Here is a 19,943-nt window from a genome sequence, read left to right on the forward strand (position 1 = left end):
ACCCCTGTCTCCTTCTCTCTCTCTCTCTCTCTCTCTCAAAACCTCAAAACTGCCAGGAAGCTAACGGTTTTCTCCTCTCTAAAACCCTAAAAATTATCTATTAAAATTTCCCAAGAACCAAACAAAACGGCATCTCCTTAAAAATCTAGAACTACTTTTCTTTTCCATGCTCAACAAATGGACCAGGTCACTCTATTTTCCCGTTAAATCCCCAATTCTTACCTCTCTCTCCTCCCTCATCTTCTCTAAACTCTCTATCTCCTCCGCTGCCAATCTCGATACCACCACCATCAACACCACCACCCCTCTTGTTCAAATCTCAACGGACCCAGTTCACGCGATTCTCTCTGGCTTTAGGGACCTGGGTTTTAGACAATTTGTCAGTGGTCATTACTTCAAAGACTTGGTTTTAATGTTAAATCAGGCTCAAATGGATGATGTGATTGAGAATTTGAGCGTCGAGAATGCGGATTTTGTGGTGGATTTCTATCATTTGTCAAGGAATGAGTTTGGTTTCCAACATTCGAGGGTTTCTAGGTTTTTGGTTTCTCATGTTTTGGCGCGAAAGAGAAGGTTTAAGGACTTGCGTTTGGTTTTGGATCAAATGCTTCAAGAGGAAGGTGACTTTCTTACTTATCGAAATTAATGTCAGAAAACAATCTTTCTGGCTTCTATGATTTGAAAAGTTTTTCTTTTTTAATGAGACTAATGAGTTTGTTTACGTCAATTGATGTCTGTTTGGCAATTTCTAGATTTTAACAATTCGGGTTTAGTTTCTTGTTTGTTGAAGTTTTGAAAAATGCTAATTTTGTTGTTTATAGATTTCGTGTGATTTCTGATAGGCACCGGGTCAGCTCCTTTGCTTTGTAAGCTGCTTTTCAGTAGTTTCAAGGGCTGGGATTCGAGCAATGTGGTATGGGATATGTTGGCTTTTATTTATTCGAGATTTGAGATGGTTCATGATGCTCTTTTTGTTCTCGTGAAGATGAAAGAACAGAATTTGCGACCATCGATACAGACGTACAACAGTTTGTTGTACAACTTGAGGCATACTGATATTATGTGGGATGTCTACAATGATATCAAAGACAGTGGCACTCCTCAGAGTGCTCGCACTAGTTCCATAATTGTAGATGGGCTATGCGGACAGTCTAGATTTCGAGATGCAGTTTTGTTCCTGCGGCAGAATGATGGGAAGGAGTTTGCACCTTCTGTTGTTTCTTTTAATACCATCATGTCAAGGTACTGTAAGTTAGGTTTAGCTGATGTTGCAAAATCTTTTTTCTGTATGATGCTCAAATATGGAATACTTCCCGACACATACAGTTACAATATACTTATTCATGGGTTGATTGTAGCTGGTTCCATGGAAGAAGCTTTGGAGCTCACAAATGACATGGAGAAGCAGGGTTTACAGCCTGATATGGTAACTTACAAAATCGTTGCCAAAGGTTTCCATCTACTTGGTTTGATGAGTGGGGCCCGGGGGATCATTCAGAAGATGTTAACTGATGAAGGGCTAAAGCCAGATCTTGTTACCTATACAATACTAATATGCGGGCATTGCCAAATGGGAAATATTGAGGAAGCATTAAGGCTGAGAAGGGATCTGCTTTCAAGCGGTTTTCAGTTGAATGTCATTTTATACAGTGTGTTGCTCAGCAGCTTGTGTAAACGTGGACAAGTTGATGAAGCATTGCAATTGCTTTATGAAATGGAAGCCAACAACTTGCAACCAGATCTTGTTACATATTCTATCCTTATTCATGGCCTCTGCAAGCAAGGAAAAGTCCAACAGGCCATACAACTATATAAAGAAATGTGCTTCAACAGAATCTTTCCAAATTCTTTTGCCCAGAGCGGTATTCTAAAGGGTCTTTGTGAGAAAGGGTTGTTATCAGAAGCCAGGATGTATTTTGACTCTCTGATAATGAGTAACTTGAAGCCTGATGTCACTCTGTATAATATCATGATCGATGGGTATGTAAAACTTGGTGATGTTGAAGAGGCTGTCCGATTATACAAGAGGTTGAGAGACAAAGCAATAACTCCCAGTATAGTAACTTTTAATTCTCTTATTTATGGATTCTGCAAAAACAGAAAGGTTGTTGAGGCTAGAAGGTTGTTGGATTCAATCAAGCTGCATGGATTGGAACCAAGTGCAGTAACTTATACCACTCTCATGAATGCATACTGTGAAGAGGGTAATATAAACAAGTTGCATGAATTGCTGCTTGAGATGAATTTAAAAGACATAGAACCTACTGTTGTCACTTACACTGTAGTAATCAAAGGACTGTGCAAACAGCGGAAATTAGAAGAATCTGTCCAATTACTAGAGGATATGCGTGCTAAAGGCCTAGCTCCAGATCAAATTACATACAATACAATCATTCAGTGTTTCTGCAAGGCTAAAGACATGAGAAAAGCATTTGAATTACTTGATGACATGTTGATTCATAACCTAGAGCCTACTCCTGCTACATATAATGTTCTCATTGATGGCCTTTGTCGATACGGTGATGTAAAGGATGCTGACCGCGTACTGGTTTCTCTTCAGGACCGAAATATCAACTTGACAAAAGTTGCTTACACCACAATGATCAAAGCACATTGCGTCAAGGGTGATGCACAACAAGCAGTGAAGGTGTTCCATCAAATGGTGGAGAAGGGGTTTGAAGTATCGATCAAAGATTATAGTGCTGTGATTAATAGATTATGCAAGAGATGTCTAATAAATGAAGCCAAGTACTATTTCTGCATTATGTTATCTGATGGTGTTTCCCCTGATCAAGAAATATTTGAAATGATGCTTAATGCCTTTCACAGAGCTGGCCATGTCCACTCGGTGTTTGAACTACTAGCTGTGATGATCAAATTCGGGTTACTGCATGATTAATCCATGAAATAGTGCTGCCAATCTGGTACACTGCATCCATGCAAGAGCTGTTGGTTTTTTTAAAGGTTCGAGCACATTTGTATAAAAGGTATGGAGTAACCAGATACCTGCATATCCATTATGATCACTTTCAACCATGGAATTAACTTAAAAGGTGTGATCATGAAATTCATTGTCATGGATGATTGACAACCAATAATGTTAAGAGTATCTTGCAGATGCTTTAAGATAGGAAATGCACCATTTTAGATTTTAAATGAGGTTTCTTGGGCTGTGCCAAATTTTAGCTTACATAGGCTATTATCTGTCGTTTTATGTTTTAATCATGCAAGTAAATTCCAGAATAGCTGGGGTCACAAACATTATCAAGAAAGATACTTGCTGTGGAATATGAAATTCACAGGATAACATTGACAGCATCCCTAAGTCCACCTTCTAGGTTAATTGTATCCAGCAGATTATTACAATACCAGTTGCCAATTTTGAGTGACTATTTTGTGGAGAGCTCATAAAGAAACTTGAAAGTGCATGAAGGTATTAGAACAATCAAGTTTTCTCAGTAACCGCTTTAGTCAGAATAGAATGAAGCTGTAACCGGCAATCACAAAAATGCTACCCTATTTCTTTCTAGTTTTGATATATTTTCAGCTTTTTCTTTCTTTTTTGAGTATGTTTTTTATGCAATGAAGCATAAGAATCAGCATTTTCATGTATCTATGCACGTTTGATTGATTTCTTTCTTCCTGTTCAGAGCAGCTGGAAGAAGGCTGTCTTCGACTTTCATCAATTTTGTTTGTTTGTGAACCATGGATGATTACAAAAGCTGAAGACAATATGCTCATTGAAGATAAACAAGTTGGTTAACATTTTCGGTAGTGATCTTTCTGAGTTTTACTGAACATACAAGTTGGTTCTGAAATCTGGGAACTTTGTTGCATCTGAAACATCTGTGGTAAGAAAACACTGGACTTCATGTTTCTGAATTCTCTTTTCCTGGTGTATTTCTATATGTATCCTGCAAGTGAATATACAACAAATTATTTTCTTTCAACACCCTCCTCCAATCCTAGGTTTGAATGATACAAAATTTTGTTGCATGCTTGCAAGCATTAGAGTTAATCAGTGAATCGTGAAAGGATACGTTGTAGCTCATCTGAGATACCGCTTGGCATTGAGAAGCAGCTCCTGAAAATATATCAGGCACTTGATGGCAATGATTCAACCTTGTGCGCATCATTTAATTTTCTGAGCTTCTAATTCTAAGCTTCCGACAGTGGCGTGTGAAATTTTGGATTTGTCTGTTTGTTCTCATCTTTACATGAAATGAGTTTGCCTGAAATGCATGGTGTTTAGAAATCACTCTTTAAGTTTTGGACAAGAATGAAACTATGCGAGGATTAGAAAGATATAGGAAAAGAAATGAGAATATATTGCCGAATTCAGGGGGGAAGAACGAATAAAGGCACTTGCATATGAAATACGCATGGCAAAATAGGGAAGCGATTTATTGATATATTGATGTCTCGACTTGCTTCAATATTTTATTTTATTTCTTTTTTCTACAAATGCTTTTTAATCTCTATGCCAACAATTCTCAGATTTAAAACTGTGTTCTCTCCTCAGGTTCCTAGCCTCCTCATCTTCAAGAACTCAACAGAGCTCACTGCTAGCGATGTCTTGCAATGAGAATGGTGGAAAAAGTAACTGCATGATCTAGATTCATAACGGGGTACAAGTCGCAAAAGATAATTCGCGCTTGTTTGTGTCAAGCTTACCCCATCAATTGCCTGAGCCAGTTTAGGCCTTAAACTCGGTAATATCAAGAAAGCTTCCTGGAGATCTCAGGTTTTCGAGTAGTGATGCCAACAAGATCGTAAAGGATGGGAGAAATGCTGTTAGCTGGACATGGTTCATCTAGTTGAAGGAAGTATGTATCTCCCACCCACTTTTTAATGCAATTCAGAGCTCCCACGTTGTTTTGAACCTTATAAATGCATGTCTCGGCCTAAGCATTTCATGGCTGACAGCTTCTATACGTGATAAATACCATGCTTTCAAAATTTAAATAGCTTTGCCGCAGTACGTGAGCTAGACCAACGTTCAGGTTCCAACAAAACTCAAGGGATCAATTTCAAGTAAAATACAAAGGAGAATAAGACTAGATTTTCCATTCTTTATAAGCTACCCAACTTGTAAGACTGTCCAACTCAAGAAGCTCGTTGTCCTTGTTGCAGCTTATGGCGAACTCAAATTGTTCTTTGTTTTGGTATAAAAAATTGCTCGTATATTTCCGGTAAAAGCATCGAGACAAATCATTTTTTCGAGACAAATCATTTTTTTCAATCTCACATTTGAATGGATTCATAATTAAATTAAATTAAAAAAAAAAAACTAGAAGAAGGGAGTCTGTGTCCAGTGTCCACGTGTAATAATATCACAAAAACCCCTTCTTGAGGTGCAGCATGAGTCAATCATCTTCTCCTAATGCCATCAATAACTGGCAGTGTTGTGTTTGTTTGACCAGTTTACACCCACAGTACTGTATAGGCTCCCTCTCTACAGTGACAAAAATAGAAATCAGAAAATCTCCTTCGAAAGCGAGACAAAAAAAAAAAAAAAAGAAGCTTGTAATCACCTGTTTGTTTTATTTTTTTGTGTTTTAAATGTTTTTTTTTGAATATTTTTAATTCATTTTAATGTGTTAATATTAAAAATAAATTTTAAAAACATTTAAAAAATTATTTCAACATATCCTTAATTAAAAAATACTTTAAAAAATAATTAATAATCATTACCATAGTTCTATACGGGCTACAAAAGCTGCCCCCTCTACCGATGGACCACGGAATGAAATAATATATACGAGATTAATGAACAACACTTGCCTTATTCTCTACAATCACGAAGATGAAAGCTAGAACGATGAAAAGGGTAAAAAGATGATCGAATACAGACCCCATGGTTTGTACCAATTCACTGAACAAATTTAGGAATATATTCATTTTGATAATTTTAAACAAAGTTATGGTTCTTCGAGTCTGAGGTATATACTAATTAAGCTCATAGTTGAGGGTTGAAAACCACATTAATTGTAGCGGAGAATTTGGTGCTTTGAGAGGTAGAGTTACTGCTCCATTTTGTAACTCTCAAATTAAAATCAATATTAAGTTAACATTCTCTATATTTATTCATACATAATATTATTTATAACTGTGGAGATTATCTTCAGGAGCCCTAACTTTCGGTGATCTCTCCATTTAGAGAATAGATCTTTCTTTTTTTTATTAATTCTTTTAAAGTACGCAAAGGTTAGCTTTTTGTCTGTTATTTAGTAGTAAAGAGAAAAATCGAAAGTATAAGGACAACATTGAAAAACTGTAACCTATAGGGTAGAAATGGAAAATGGAAAAATCAATAAGGGCAAAAATACAGTTTACCTATAATAATGATAATAAAAGACAGTTAAATTACGGGAATGAGGGTTGTGTGGGAGAATAACGATATTATTAACATTAACGCATGGAATTAAAAGTGCACTTAGAGCTGTGATAATTGAAGGCATAAGTTTTTTTTCTTTCTTTCAAAAACTGAATTCAAGGCATAACTTAACAACTAAAATATGACAATTTTTGTTTTTGGTTGCTTGCAAAGAGAATCATGAAGGGGGCTCATCTTGCAATATTCGTGGTTCTTATTTTAGCTCTTTTTGCAGCCCTTGGTGCCATTATTTTTGTGTTGCTGCAAAGGTGTTTGGTAATATATTTCATTCTAAACTAATATATATATATATATATATATATATATATATATATATATATATATGTAATGCGGGTTTTTTCGTTAAGGTCCATGGTAAAAGCTCTGATATTGTGCTCTGTTTCTCTATCTCTTCTCCTTCTCTTTCAGCTTTTCTCTATCTGTGAAAATGCTAAGAACACAAAGCTTGTACCAGCCTTGTATATCTTCGGAGATTCCACCGTAGATGCAGGAAACAATAATAATCTTTCAACAGCAGCCAGAGCAATTTCTCTTCCTTATGGCATTGACTTCAATCATACTGCAACCGGACGTTTCACTAATGGCTTGACTGTGCCTGACTATTTTGGTAAAGACTAATTTCTTGTTTTCTTATTTTTGACGAAGAACCTGAGCCCATGCTTCTTGGACGTAGGGTAGATAAAGCTCAGTCAAACTCGTAGACAGCTCAGAATGATTGCTAGTTGAAACAGGATTTTATTGACCCAGTTGGTAGCTTAGAAGAATTGGGGAGAGGGATTCTCGCAGATATTAAATTTCGATTTTACAAATCCTCATCTCACCTCCCAACCAATGAGCTGCAATGAAACACACCCTTATGGATTTATCATTTTCTATTCCTTCTGGTATATGAGCAATTCTTTTTTATTTGCAGCTAGATTTCTTGGTTTACCCTTTGCACCTCCTTACATGAATCTTTCTGAACTCGAGAGACGTACGACAACTACCGGATTGAATTTTGCATCTGCCTCGTCTGGTATCCTGCCGGAAACTGGATCTTTTACGGTATGAATTACCACATCATTCGCATCATGATTATAATTAAGTTGCTAAACCCTGGGCTACACCACGCATGAACTGAGGTTCCTCTCATCTGGTGTTTAGATTAGCGTTCATTCTATCTAACCACTAAATCACTCTAAAAGACCACTAAATAATATTCAATATTTCAATATTAACACTCATTTTTTTTAATAGAAATTTTCAACCTTAAAACACTCAAATCTGATGATTCTTAGATTTCATACTGATATGAATGAACTTATATCAGTCCAACCTTTCATCTGGTGGTAGTTCGTCACTGATAGTAGATAAAACCTGATAAAGATGGTCCTAATTCAAACACTTTATAATTATTAAAATCAAAAGAAGAATATAAGAGATGCCAATGAAAACTATCTGGATTGTAGCCCTGAAATTGGATGGTCCGAAACAATTTATGTCGACATAATTATTTCTTTTGGTTTTTGTGTAGGGATCCCCCTTGACCTTGGACAACCAGACAGATTTATTCAAAATTACTGCAAAGACGTTGGATGTGCAGAACATTAGAGTGCATTTGGCCAAATCCATCTTCTTCATCTCCATCGGTTCCAATGACTACATCATGAATTATCGTAACATCGCATCTAAAATGAACAAGCTTTTCTCACCAGATTATTTTGCCAAATTCCTAACAGAGGAACTTGTCAAACGCTTGAAGGTTTTCTTTGCTTCTCTTCCACTCATTTCTTTCAATGCATTGTCTTCAATTAGTAAATTTCAACACCAACAACTCTTACAAGGTTTGGTTTCCTCACCTCTATCTTGTATAACTTGGGAAATCTTTTTGTGGGTTTTTTTTTTTACAAAAAAGAAGTTTAATTTTAAGATATCTTAGGATGGGAGGACATATAGCTCGTTGAATTAAAGGCTCATTGGTAATCCTCAAGAAAAAGCTACCGTTCTTGATAACAATTTAGTAACAGTTTAGCTACAGTGATTAGCATAGCTGTTTAGGGTATTTTATCTTCACACGGCTCAGCTTAGATGGGACAAGGTTGATGGGTTTGTGAGGAAGCCTGTGGTCCATGGACCGTGTGACCCCATGTCTAGGCTGGCTTGAGTTTCAGCCGAAAATAGGAGAATTAATTTGATTAAAAATCTAAATTTATCATTGACTTGGTTTATCCAAGAAAAATTCAGACAAAACTTGATTTTAAAAAAAATAATTTTATTTTTATTTTTTTATAAGATAAAAAAATTAAATTAATCCATAATTCAGGATTTATCCAAGTTAATTCTTAAATTAATTTTAAAAATTATACTTCGAGACTTAGCTGATCGGTCGAAGCGTAATCTTGTTGAGATTAAAAAAGTAGCAATCTTTGCATTTGCTAAGGAATCTAGTTTTCAATTGCTTAATTTTCATTTTCATTTAAAATCTGGATGGATGTAGTAATTTAATTTGCAAATCAAAATGGAAAGAAATCAAATTCCCCTCTAATGTTTGATCATGTCATTTGCCAACATGCCATATTCCATCCTGGCAGAAACTTTATTTGATAGGTGCTAGGAAGTTTGTGGTGACCGGCCTTGGACCAGTAGGATGCATCCCGGCAATTGCCAAGTCAACTCCACATGAAGGCGACTGTGCTGAATCATTCAACCAAGCCCTGCTATCCTACAACAAGGAGCTCTTCATGAAGCTATCAAAGTTGCAATCTCAACTCTATGGCTCTTTCTTCGTACACACGGACACTTTCAAGTTCTTACACGAACTGAAGGAAAATAAAGAAAAATATGGTAATTGTTAATTTTCTTGCATTTCTTTTCAAATTAATGAGGTATCTGTTGGTCTATTTAGACCTATACAACTAGTTTTTCAAGGTCTACTAAAAACCGATTAAATCATATCATGCCGGTTTTTGGATAGACGGCGACCTATTTTATTTTGTTTAGGAGAAGCCCGTCTTGCATCTTCATCTGTGATTATTATTCCCGTCCCTCAAACGCGTTTTTGTTCTTCAATCACAGGAATAACAGATACACAGAATGCTTGCTGGGATGGAAAACACGATCCATGCGCGGTGCGGGACAGATACGTCTATTTTGATTCAGCTCACCCATCTCAGATTACTAATTCAATCTTTGCAGGTCGTTGTTTTAACGAGTCATCAATATGCACTCCCATGAATGTTATGCAACTTGTGTCAGCTTGAGTTGAGTAGCGTCTAAGATTGCTAATGACTCCCGGCGTGATTTATTTGGAGTCTAGGGCGTCTTATTTTAGGCCTTTCTAGTATTTTATAACATGATTTGTGCAGCATTTATTTGTCATTTTGTCTTTCTTTGTACGGTAAATGGAGGCTCTGTGCATCTGGTAGCCAAGCAACTTTGTAGATCTCCTTCTCATGTCTGAATAAATCAAAGTGAAAAGTTATTGCTTCTTAGTAAGTATAGAGTGTTTAAATGTTTCCAGTCAATAGTCTATTCCAAATTTGATTGGTTCTGAGAATGCCATGAAAACACACTCGGAGCCACATGCCCTGTATATGATTGCGACAATGACAATGACTTCAGGCTAAATATGAGAAATTACTGGGAGAATGGCACTGGTAGCAGCTGAGAAAAGTTGCCCTTTCATCGCCGCGGAGGGCTCCGACTTTCCTGTGATTTTATCATATCGTTTGTTTTCCAATGCCCTTCCATCTACTTACTATTTTTTATGTGGTTGGGAAACCTTTTGTTATCACGACGATTTAGCTATAAAACGACACTCTATCAGGTACCTTGCCGGGGAAAAAAAGAGAGAGAGAGAGAGAGAGAAAAACACTTGTATTTTTCTACTACTTAATTATTTTTCACACCGCCACATCTATCGAGGTCTTAATTTTATCTTAGATTAACGAGAAAAACCTACAATTAGATGCTCATAGGAAAAAAAATTTATCGAGAGTGAATATCTAGAAATTTCATTAATATAAAATGTCTTTTTTCTTTCTCAATCGTACCTTGACAACCCCAAAAGCCAAATGCTAATCTTGTGGATCCCAGACGTGGCCGACGAACTTGAAGAAAGCTTACATGGAATAGTCAATGCAATAATTCCACCACCCCTCTTTATTGGATTTTTAATTTGCACAATTCCTCGATGAGCCCGTTCAAGTCATTCAAGGAGCTCCCACCCTCTTTCACGGCCTCCAATGCCTTCCTTCTCAGCTCCTTGGCCTTCATCTTCACACCCGCACCTTTTTCACTCATTGACTCACCTATCACTCTTGCCAACTCCTCCGAGTCAGGCACTGTGGCTGTCCCTTCACAGGCCCCCACTCCCGCTCCCAATTCCTCCACCAACAGTCTAGCATCAATGAACTGGTCAGCTTCCATGGGCCAGGCCAGTATCATCGCACCAGCTACTATCCCTTCTAGCATCGAGTTCCACCCACAATGACTCAAGAACCAACCAACCGCTCTGTGACTCAGTATCTTAACCTGTGGAGCCCATCCTCTTATAACCAGACCCCGACCCGCCAACCGTTCATCGAACCCATCGGGTACTACCCCGTACCCGTCTTCAACTTGTTGGGCCGTGCCTGTTTTCACGACCCAAATGAAACGGACCATACTCTTTTCGAGCCCATCAGCCAATGCCTCCATTTGTTTCTTGTTCAACAGCTTTTGACTCCCAAAACAAACATATAGCACAGACCCATCTGGACACCCATCTAGCCACTTGAGCACATTACCAGAAGAATCCGTTACCGGGTTGCCCCGATCGGTGCTTTCCGGACCCAACAAATTAATAGGGCCAACCGCATAAACCCTCTCATGCCCGAATTCTCTCTTCAAAAAACCCAAATACTCACCCTCCAAAGACTCGAAACTATTAAAAATAAATCCATAACTCAACTTATTTGCAGCCAAGCTGTCCTTGACAAGCTGACAATCCGGGTCGGATTCCCTGTACTTACGGAACACAGAAGGCAGATGCTCCTCTTTAAAAGACGGTGATCTAGGCAAATCAACAAAATCAACAACGTCCAAACCCTTTACACCCTCCAGATTACCCCAGCAATAATTTAGAATACCAGCAAAAAACGCCGCAGATGGATAAAAAGCAAAACCCCGTATGTTTAAGTGTTGGGCCAGATGTTGGGTCCAGCCAAGAAAGAAATCAGAGATGATAGCGACCGGAGGATTAGTGTGAGACTTGAACCACAGGGTAATGGGGTCAGAGAGCTTGGTAGATGCTGCAATGATGGCCAGGTTTCCAGAATTACCAAGCTCTTTGACATTTTCAACACCCGCAGGGATTAAAGGGTGAGATGGGAAGGGAAGGACTAAGGTGTGGATTTGTGGGTGAGTGGAAAGAAGAGGAGAAACGGTAGGGAGGTTTTTGGGTGTGGTCAAGATGGTGATTGTTAGGTTATGAAGAGAGAGTTGGTGTGTTAGGTCTAGAAGAGGGAGGGTGTGGCCTTGAGCTGGATAGGGAAACACTAGGACGTGTGGCGGTTGCTTGGTGGTGGTGGTGGTCATGATAGATCGATGATCAGTAGGCTAGCAAGTCTGCTGTAGCTAGTGTGAGCACTGTTGCGTAGCAGCAATCAGCTAAGGGCAAAACTTATTCGAAATTTTGAATATTCCCATGTTGTGTGATACACACACACACACACGTGTTTATATATGATTTTTATTCTCATAAATTATTTTTTATTTTTTTGTTATGTGATATATATATATATATAGATTACATACATATTAATTTTTTTTTTAATTTTTTTATATAAGCTTACCAAATATTTTTTAATTTTTCCATGTTAAATATTAAATTTTAAATATATATTTTTTTAATTTTTTAAAGATTAATTCAGATTAATTTGAGACTTGAACGCTTACCCAAATAAAATTTAATAAGTATACAAGCAAGTAGCAACAACTATATTTTTGTTTGTTTGCCTCGACAAACCTCGAAAACGCTGCTCAAGTGATGTATATAGTTTAGATTTCGCCATTAAACAGTTTTAAAATCAATTTTATCTTCGAAGTTTAAGAATCTTCAATCAGGAATTTTCTTCTATTTTTAAGAACTTCCATGCTATGTTTTTGTAATAACTACATCAAATTAAAGTCTTTTATTAAGTAATTATCACATAAGTTATTAATTAAGAAATCAAAATAATTTTAGAATAAAATACATAACAAATAGTTTGGATATAAAATTAATAGTACTATAATAATTTAATACTTTATTTTATATATATATATATCAAATAAAATATTATTTAAAATAGTATTTTGTATTTCTTTTAGTTTTTCTTTCTAATTTTATATGTTGATATCAAACTATTTTAGGAATTATTCTATCGTAATAATCTTTATTTTTTTTAGTTGGGTTATATATATCAGTCTCGTGAATTTAGTTTTTCTTTACCAATTTTCACAGTTATTTTTTTAATTTTAATTTTTAATATTGAATTTGTTAAAATAAAATTTTGTATTTTGCATATATTTGTTCAAAACTTATAATCCAAGAATAAGAAGTTAATAACTAATTTAAGATTTATTTTTCCTTGAAAAGTTGTTGTAAAGCAATCTACCTACCTACTATGTGTTTGTCAGCTTGTTCCGGTACATTTTGATTTCCCTTAAAAAATAATAATAGTAGCTCCTCCATTTTAATGGTTTTTTGGTGGCTTTTATAGTCGTGATTGTGACTTGTCTGGCTAGAAATTGCTTCTTGACTTTGGAGACCTGATTTTACTCTTGCCTTATTTATCTAATGGCTAACTGTATTTATAATTCTAATCTTAATATTTTTTATATGGAAAAAAATTATATTATTGGTAGAAAAATTGCCTGTCAAGTTGGCATCAATCGGCTACCCTATATATATATATATATATATATATATATATATATATATATATATCAACAGCATAAGTTTCATAATTTTTAAATTTTTAAGAGTTACATGACTGAGGATAGCCTAATCTTTTCAAGTCTTAAAAGTTCTGCTATTTTCAATAATGTAATTACTTAGACTGTGTTATTCTCTCTGTTTTTTTTTAAAAAAAATTATACTAATTTTTGGATTATTCCTGAGTTGTTTTGTGATGTTTTTTTTTTTTTTGCTTAAAATTATATCAGAATATTTTTTAATTTTATAAAATTTATTTTTAATATTAACACGTAAAAATAATTTAAAATAACAAAAAATTCAAAACTACTTTTTAAAAATGTAAAAATAAACATCCTCTTAAACGTGTACGAGAGAACTTTAGTTTTTGCATGGTTAGTGATTGGTAAAGTTTCTGAATCACTGTCAATTGCGAGCCAAGCGTACCATGGAAAATTTAATGGAATAAATTATAAATTAGCACAGTTAGTTTTGTACAGTGAATCGAATAGCCTTTATAATTTTAAAAACTAATTGATTAATTCCTTATTATTAATAAAAATAATTAAATCCTTGACCAATGATTATCTTAATTCGATATTATTTTGTTTATACATGTGTGTGTATTATTTTTTTATTTTAAAAAAAAATTTAAAAAAATTGACAAAAAAATTATTTAGTTTATTTTACAAAACTACCTTGTAGTTTTTAATTCCATTCATGCATGTCCTTCTTCCGACCAGGCTTATACGCTGGTTCAATATACCTGGACTCAATAATTTATCTTGGCAACTATAAATATAAAACCTGGTTTAGCTAGTGGGCTGATTAAGAATCTGAGTGACTCAGGTTTTTGAACAGGTTTTAAATGGTCAAAACCCAAGCTTATAACCAGCCTAGTCAAATTCAAGTAACTCGTTATGTCAATTCAAAATCAAATGATTCGACATAATCTAAGTGAAATCTGATTTAATTTTTAAAATTTTTCTATTAAATTTGAAAAATATAAAATAAATTTGTGAATATCTAATCTCATGTATTTTTTTATAATCTATTTTCTTATAAAATATTTCTTAATCTTTTTCTTATATTAATAGTTAATTTTCACATGGAATGCTTCTTGGTATTTTTATGTGGGATATATATATAATTGAAATATAAACTCTCGATTTTTTTAAATAATTTTTTAACAATGATGGTTTAAGATACGATTAAACTTGTTGTTACTCTAATCACGCATTTGCAAGTTTGCTACTTATCGTTTCGATAATTATACAATTAGTGTGTGATTTTTTTTAATTTTTTCTATTTTACTGTCCCTCTTTTATTTTTTTAATACAAATGCGCGTATGTCAATCAATTATGAAAACTATTGCCATCTTTATATAAGAGATTTAATGTGATTCATATGAAGAGATTTAATTAATTAATGTATAAAATAAAAACCACACGCTCGATCAATAAACACGAATTTATATAATAATAGAAAGCAAGGTGAGGTTATTAACAAAATACTGTTAAATTATTGTAGCCACGCCCATAAGATATTATTAGTTAAAATAGTATTTTATGTTTTTTTTTAAATTTTATCCCTTAATAATCTGATATTTTTTTAGTTTTATATGTTAATATCAAGTTATTTTTTCTTTTCATTAGGATATATACTAGTATTATAAATTTAGTTTTTTTTTCAAAATTTACCATCATGTTTGCTTGAACTGCGTCTTCCTAATTTTTATTTATTTGTGTTTATATGACATTAATGGAGGTTGTCGGTTTAACAAGTTGATTCAGTTTTTTTTTTCTAAATAATATTTTTTTAAAATTTTATTTTTTAATATTAAGTTGGTTGAAAAAAGAATTTTGAATTTTTTTATTTAGTTTCTATGAGGTTATCTTGATCTCATAACTCAGGTTGCAAGTTTAACATGTTGATATGTATTGATTTTATTTATCTTTTTATCCTTTTAAAACTAAATATTTTTTTAATTGGGTTTCGTAATTTTTCTCGATTTGCTTTATATGAAGTTTTTCGTAATTTATTTTGGTCCTTGCTTAATTGATTTTTTTCAATTTCACCCTCCAATAACTTAATTTGTTTTTTGTTTTACCCTTCAATATTAGATTATTTGAAAACCGGGCTTTATTTTTTTTCAATTTATTTTATTTGAGTTATCTTAATCTCATGTATTTATTTGTTTTTTTTAAGTTTAACCTTCAACATTAAATTTATTAAAAATAAAACTTCACAATTTTGATTCACTCTACTCTACTCAATAAAATTCAAAAATAGTTCCTATCACAATATATGCATCCATTATCTTGACACCAGAGCGACAACAATCAAAAAATTGTTTTTTATTTTCATGACTTCGCTTCTCTCTTTCTTTTTTTTCTCCACCATGTCCACCATCACTTCAGAGACAAACATGAACACTTCACAAAACAATACACGACGAAGACAATTTTCTTGAACAAAAAAAACCAAAGTTTTTGTCGAAGAAAGGAAAGAGATAGAAAAGAGAAGTTGTAGGGCTTTTGAGAGAAAAGAAAGAGAAGTATTTTTAAAAGATTATTATTTTTATTTGGAATTATGTGACAAATTAGAAGATCTCTTCTTTATTTTTCTCTATTTATTTTTAAATTTTGAATTTCACTTGAAATTCAAATTAATACTCTCATTAGAATTCTAGCCGCATAAGTTAATTTTAATCATTCAATTCCAAGATTCTAAAGAACATAGTAGGGAATGAAAGGCAATTACAAAAAGCCACAATCATGGAGGGTCCCTAATCCCATCAAAACTAGCCCCACCCATTCATTTACTTGGAATATTTTTCTGGGAGTCCTTAGTCCCACTCGTTCATCATTCATCCACTTTTTTCCCTACATAAATCCTTTTTTGTTTTCTCAATTGTTTTGTCCAGTCTACATTAAAGCAAGCATCATCAAGAAACCAACTTTGAACGAAGAAGTATAATTATTCAAATGGGTTTTAGAATTAGCAAAAATCATGCCAATGGAGAGGCTCAGAGGCACATTGGTCTTGGTCTGAAGAGAAAACAGGACCTTAAGCATTGCCCTTTTTGCCTCCTATGATTTAATATGTTTTTGGAGATGAATTCAAACAGCCTGAATTTATTCCTCTTAAATAACCTATAGAAATTCCTTCCTCTGATTTTGCTCTTTCCATGTTTTCTCTCACAAAGACCTTATATTCAACCATTTTTCTCGAGAACCAAACAGGAACTACTTTCTCTCAAAAAAACAGAACAAAACAAAAAGCTAAAGAAACACACACACCAAGATTTTACCATGCACTTCCCGTAGCCATTCACACCCCAAAAAGCTAATCACCTCCAAGCTCTCCATCAATATTGCTTTTGATCAAATGGGTACAGCAACATCATCCATGGCAGCGAAATTTGCTTTCTTTCCACCAAATCCACCATCTTACACCATATTAGTGGATGAAGAAACTGGAAAGCTCAGGCTCTCGTCAGACGTAATCCACCAGAGGGACAACGTCGATATTCTGAAGTTATGTACCAAGAAAGGCAATGAGATTGTTGCTACGTATGTGAAGAATCCTTCAGCTTCATTGACAGTGTTGTATTCTCATGGCAATGCTGCTGATATTGGCCAGATGTATCATGTTTTCACTGAGCTTAGCTCGCACCTTAATGTTAATCTTATGGGGTGGGTCGGTTTTATCATTTTAATTAATATGTATAAAAAATATTGAATTTCTTGGTAACAGTATTTATTTTCATACTTATGGATTTGATTCTATGATGATCTATGGCATTTTTGGAGCTATGCAGGTATGATTATTCTGGCTATGGACAGTCTTCTGGAAAGGTATAATATTCTGTCTGTTTTTATCTGACCTGATGAAGAACTTGATTGTAAAGTAGTGATCAAACTAAAATCCCAATCAATCAAGCTTACCTAGGCAAGACATCAATCAATAGAAGGTTTCTTCCTTACTTTAATGAGGAATGTTGGGTGAAAATTCTCAAAAGTCAAAACAGAGAGAATTGAAATTTGACTTTTTATGCTTTATGACAAGGCTCTTTTGTCATGTTTGCCTTCTTTACGCGGGCTTGAGCAAGATTGGTAGGCCGGCCTAACCTCGGATGCAGGGAGCTTAGGGTGCCCTTCTAATTTCTTGACAGCACACACGGAGATCATGAAAGTTCCTGCATCACAGCAGACAATAATAATTAGTGATCAGGGGTTCCTATAAAGTTGGCACTGGTAAAATGGCGATGGAGGCTAGTTTGATAGATTTTTTTATTATTTTATTTAAATTCAATGGTGTAACGATATCATATTCTAGCTATATGTTTCTAGCAACGGAGTTAAAAGCTCGAGTAAAAAACGTACTCAATTTATCCATGCCAGCAATCACAAAGTATTTTTGAAAACTTTGTTTCAGTATAATATGTCCATTTCTTTCTTTGAATTATAATAAATGAAATGACTGCTTTATGCACTCCATTGGTGTCAATTAGCCAAGCGAGCATGACACCTACTCTGACATAGAGGCTGCGTATAAATGCCTTGAAGAGACATATGGAGTGAAGGAGGAAGACACTATATTGTATGGCCAGTCAGTAGGGAGCGGACCTGCTCTTGAATTGGCTACTCATTTGCCTGGACTGAGGGCTGTAATTCTTCACAGCCCTATCCTGTCTGGCCTTCGAGTCATGTATCCTATCAAGAAAACTTTCTGGTTCGACATTTACAAGGTTCCTCTCCCACATTTTGCCTTGTAGTTTTGCTGTGTCAGATTTGACTCTTCATTTCAGGGTAACCCTTTCTTTTTTCCTCTGCAGAATATTGATAAAATTCCGCTAGTCAATTGTCCAGTTCTTGTAATTCATGTAAGTATCGTTTCCCCTTGTTTACTTGCTGAATCCAAATTTAGCCTGACGTATGTATTCAAAAAATCTTGATGCCATATTTTAAGCCTTATAGTTGACCTTTGCTTCCAAATTATATTATTCTAACATCGACACAGCATAATTTCTCATTTTGGTTTATAAATAAGGGCTGAGATTTCTGGCACAGCATTGACAAATTGAATTTTATGATATGAGTTATGTTCTTGCAAAAATACGTTGGTGTTCTGTAATGTCATTAGGATGCAGTGGAGTCTTTTTAGCAATATTTTCCTGTGATCAAACCTTGTAGTAAATAAAAAGATTTCAGCTGATTAGGCATGGGCTATGATTATGAATAACCATGATTTTTAAAGAATGGCTCAAAATGGAGCAGAACGGAACTGAACCACCGGTTCTGGAGAGCTCAAAATCCTATATTTTTCATAAAATCTTCTTACACTACCGGTGATTGCAGGGAACAGAAGATGAAGTTGTGAATTTCTCTCATGGGAAGCAGCTCTGGGAGCTTTGCAAAGAGAAGTATGAACCACTGTGGCTCAAAGGAGGAAACCACTGCAATCTGGAACTCTACCCAGAGTACTTGAAGCATCTCAAGAAGTTCACATCTGCCATCGAAAAACTGCCGCCGCATCTTCGAAACGTATCTGCACAAAGTACAGATCAACCTGAACAACCCTTGAATGCAGCAGAATACAAAGCGGATAAGCCAAGGCCAAGCACAGATCATAAAGAGAAGGCTAGGCCTAGTTTTGGACAGAGAGAAAAATCCAGGCTAAGCACAGACAATAGAGAGAAAGCAAGAGCCAGCACTGACAGAAGAGAGAGGACGCGAAAGAGCATTGATCGCGTGGGGAAGGCAAGAAATAGCACAGATCAGCAAGAGAAAGCGAGGAACAGCTTCGACCGGTTCGTTCAACTAAGGCCTGGTTTGCTGTGTTTTACGTCCTTTGCAAAGTATAAATTTGACGAATATATGATGATATTGATAATTGGATTTGGTTATGGCAGGTTGGGAGACATGGTGAGGTCTGTTGGATTGTGCAACGTTGATTGTCTTAAGCAGACAGCTGCCGAGGCCTGATCAGGTCAAGGTCAGTAATTCTAATCGGATTCCAACATCCCTTTCCAGTTCCTTGTGTGGTTGATGGCTGGAGACTGTGTGATTACTGCGTTCAATACACATACATTCACTTATCACAATCTTCCATTGTTCTATCTATTTCAGTTACCTTGTGGATTCTCAAGTCTTTGTGAAGGCTCTGGCTTAGTACAGCAACAATGTTGAACCTAAATAGTCCTGGATCACTTGAGCAAAAATGGGAAATGCCTTAGGTGCAGCCATTGGAGCTTTCAACATAGCATCTAGGCGAATGGAGTTTGGTCAGCCAGCAATCATCATCTATTCCCCGCAACTTATTTGTTTATTTATTTCCCTGAATTTCATAACCTTCCTCCTCCGTTTTGCTGTTTGCTTTTGCTTGTTGATATTCTATGTGAATACTTGTAGCTGAAATGATCATACTTGCTTTGGCAATCCAGTGAAAAATCTTCATGAAATCATGTGGGTCTTTAAAAAAGATTTAATAAAATCAAACTACATTTTTGTTCTCGCGAAATCACTCCTTCTATATCTACCACCAGTCGTCTCGTCACCTGCATTGCAACCACAACTATATTATAAGAGGATCAGGAGCAAGCATAGTGACTCGAAACCACCGCG

The 19,943-nt window shown here is 35.2% G+C and overlaps 4 protein-coding genes across 7 annotated transcripts; 3 read left to right on the forward strand and 1 right to left on the reverse strand.

The window, feature by feature from the left end:
* The first annotated feature begins 16 nt into the window (after positions 1-16).
* Positions 17-4,967, forward strand: LOC133695740 (putative pentatricopeptide repeat-containing protein At1g13630). Of its 4 annotated transcripts, XM_062117678.1 has the most exons (5): positions 17-620; positions 843-913; positions 986-2,987; positions 3,651-3,851; positions 4,523-4,967. In XM_062117678.1, the coding sequence occupies exons 1-3, from the start codon at positions 167-169 to the stop codon at positions 2,897-2,899; spliced, it is 2,439 nt and encodes an 812-aa protein (XP_061973662.1). In that variant the 5' UTR covers positions 17-166; the 3' UTR covers positions 2,900-2,987; positions 3,651-3,851; positions 4,523-4,967. The 4 variants fall into 4 exon arrangements, with proteins under 4 accessions (XP_061973662.1, XP_061973660.1, XP_061973661.1 ...); XM_062117676.1 differs by having other exon boundaries at positions 843-2,987; XM_062117677.1 differs by having other exon boundaries at positions 843-2,987; positions 3,656-3,851.
* Positions 4,968-6,732: 1,765 nt separating this feature from the next.
* LOC133697529 (GDSL esterase/lipase At1g71691-like) lies at positions 6,733-9,871 on the forward strand. Its single transcript, XM_062120155.1, has 5 exons — positions 6,733-7,004; positions 7,311-7,441; positions 7,911-8,138; positions 8,968-9,220; positions 9,452-9,871. Exons 1-5 carry the CDS (start codon positions 6,749-6,751, stop codon positions 9,634-9,636), a joined length of 1,053 nt encoding a protein of 350 aa, XP_061976139.1. The 5' UTR covers positions 6,733-6,748; the 3' UTR covers positions 9,637-9,871.
* A 491-nt stretch (positions 9,872-10,362) lies between these two features.
* Positions 10,363-12,069, reverse strand: LOC133697528 (UDP-glycosyltransferase 89A2). The gene has a single exon (XM_062120154.1). The coding sequence runs from the start codon at positions 11,951-11,953 to the stop codon at positions 10,538-10,540; it is 1,416 nt and encodes a 471-aa protein (XP_061976138.1). The 5' UTR covers positions 11,954-12,069; the 3' UTR covers positions 10,363-10,537.
* Positions 12,070-16,181: 4,112 nt separating this feature from the next.
* LOC133696975 (uncharacterized) lies at positions 16,182-19,780 on the forward strand. The gene is made up of 7 exons (XM_062119283.1): positions 16,182-17,012; positions 17,138-17,174; positions 17,831-18,067; positions 18,155-18,202; positions 18,678-19,129; positions 19,232-19,314; positions 19,449-19,780. Exons 1-6 carry the CDS (start codon positions 16,705-16,707, stop codon positions 19,302-19,304), a joined length of 1,155 nt encoding a protein of 384 aa, XP_061975267.1. The 5' UTR covers positions 16,182-16,704; the 3' UTR covers positions 19,305-19,314; positions 19,449-19,780.
* The last annotated feature ends 163 nt before the right edge of the window (positions 19,781-19,943 follow it).

This window comes from Populus nigra, chromosome 6 (assembly GCF_951802175.1).
Source record: "Populus nigra chromosome 6, ddPopNigr1.1, whole genome shotgun sequence".
Lineage (NCBI taxonomy): Eukaryota > Viridiplantae > Streptophyta > Magnoliopsida > Malpighiales > Salicaceae > Populus > Populus nigra.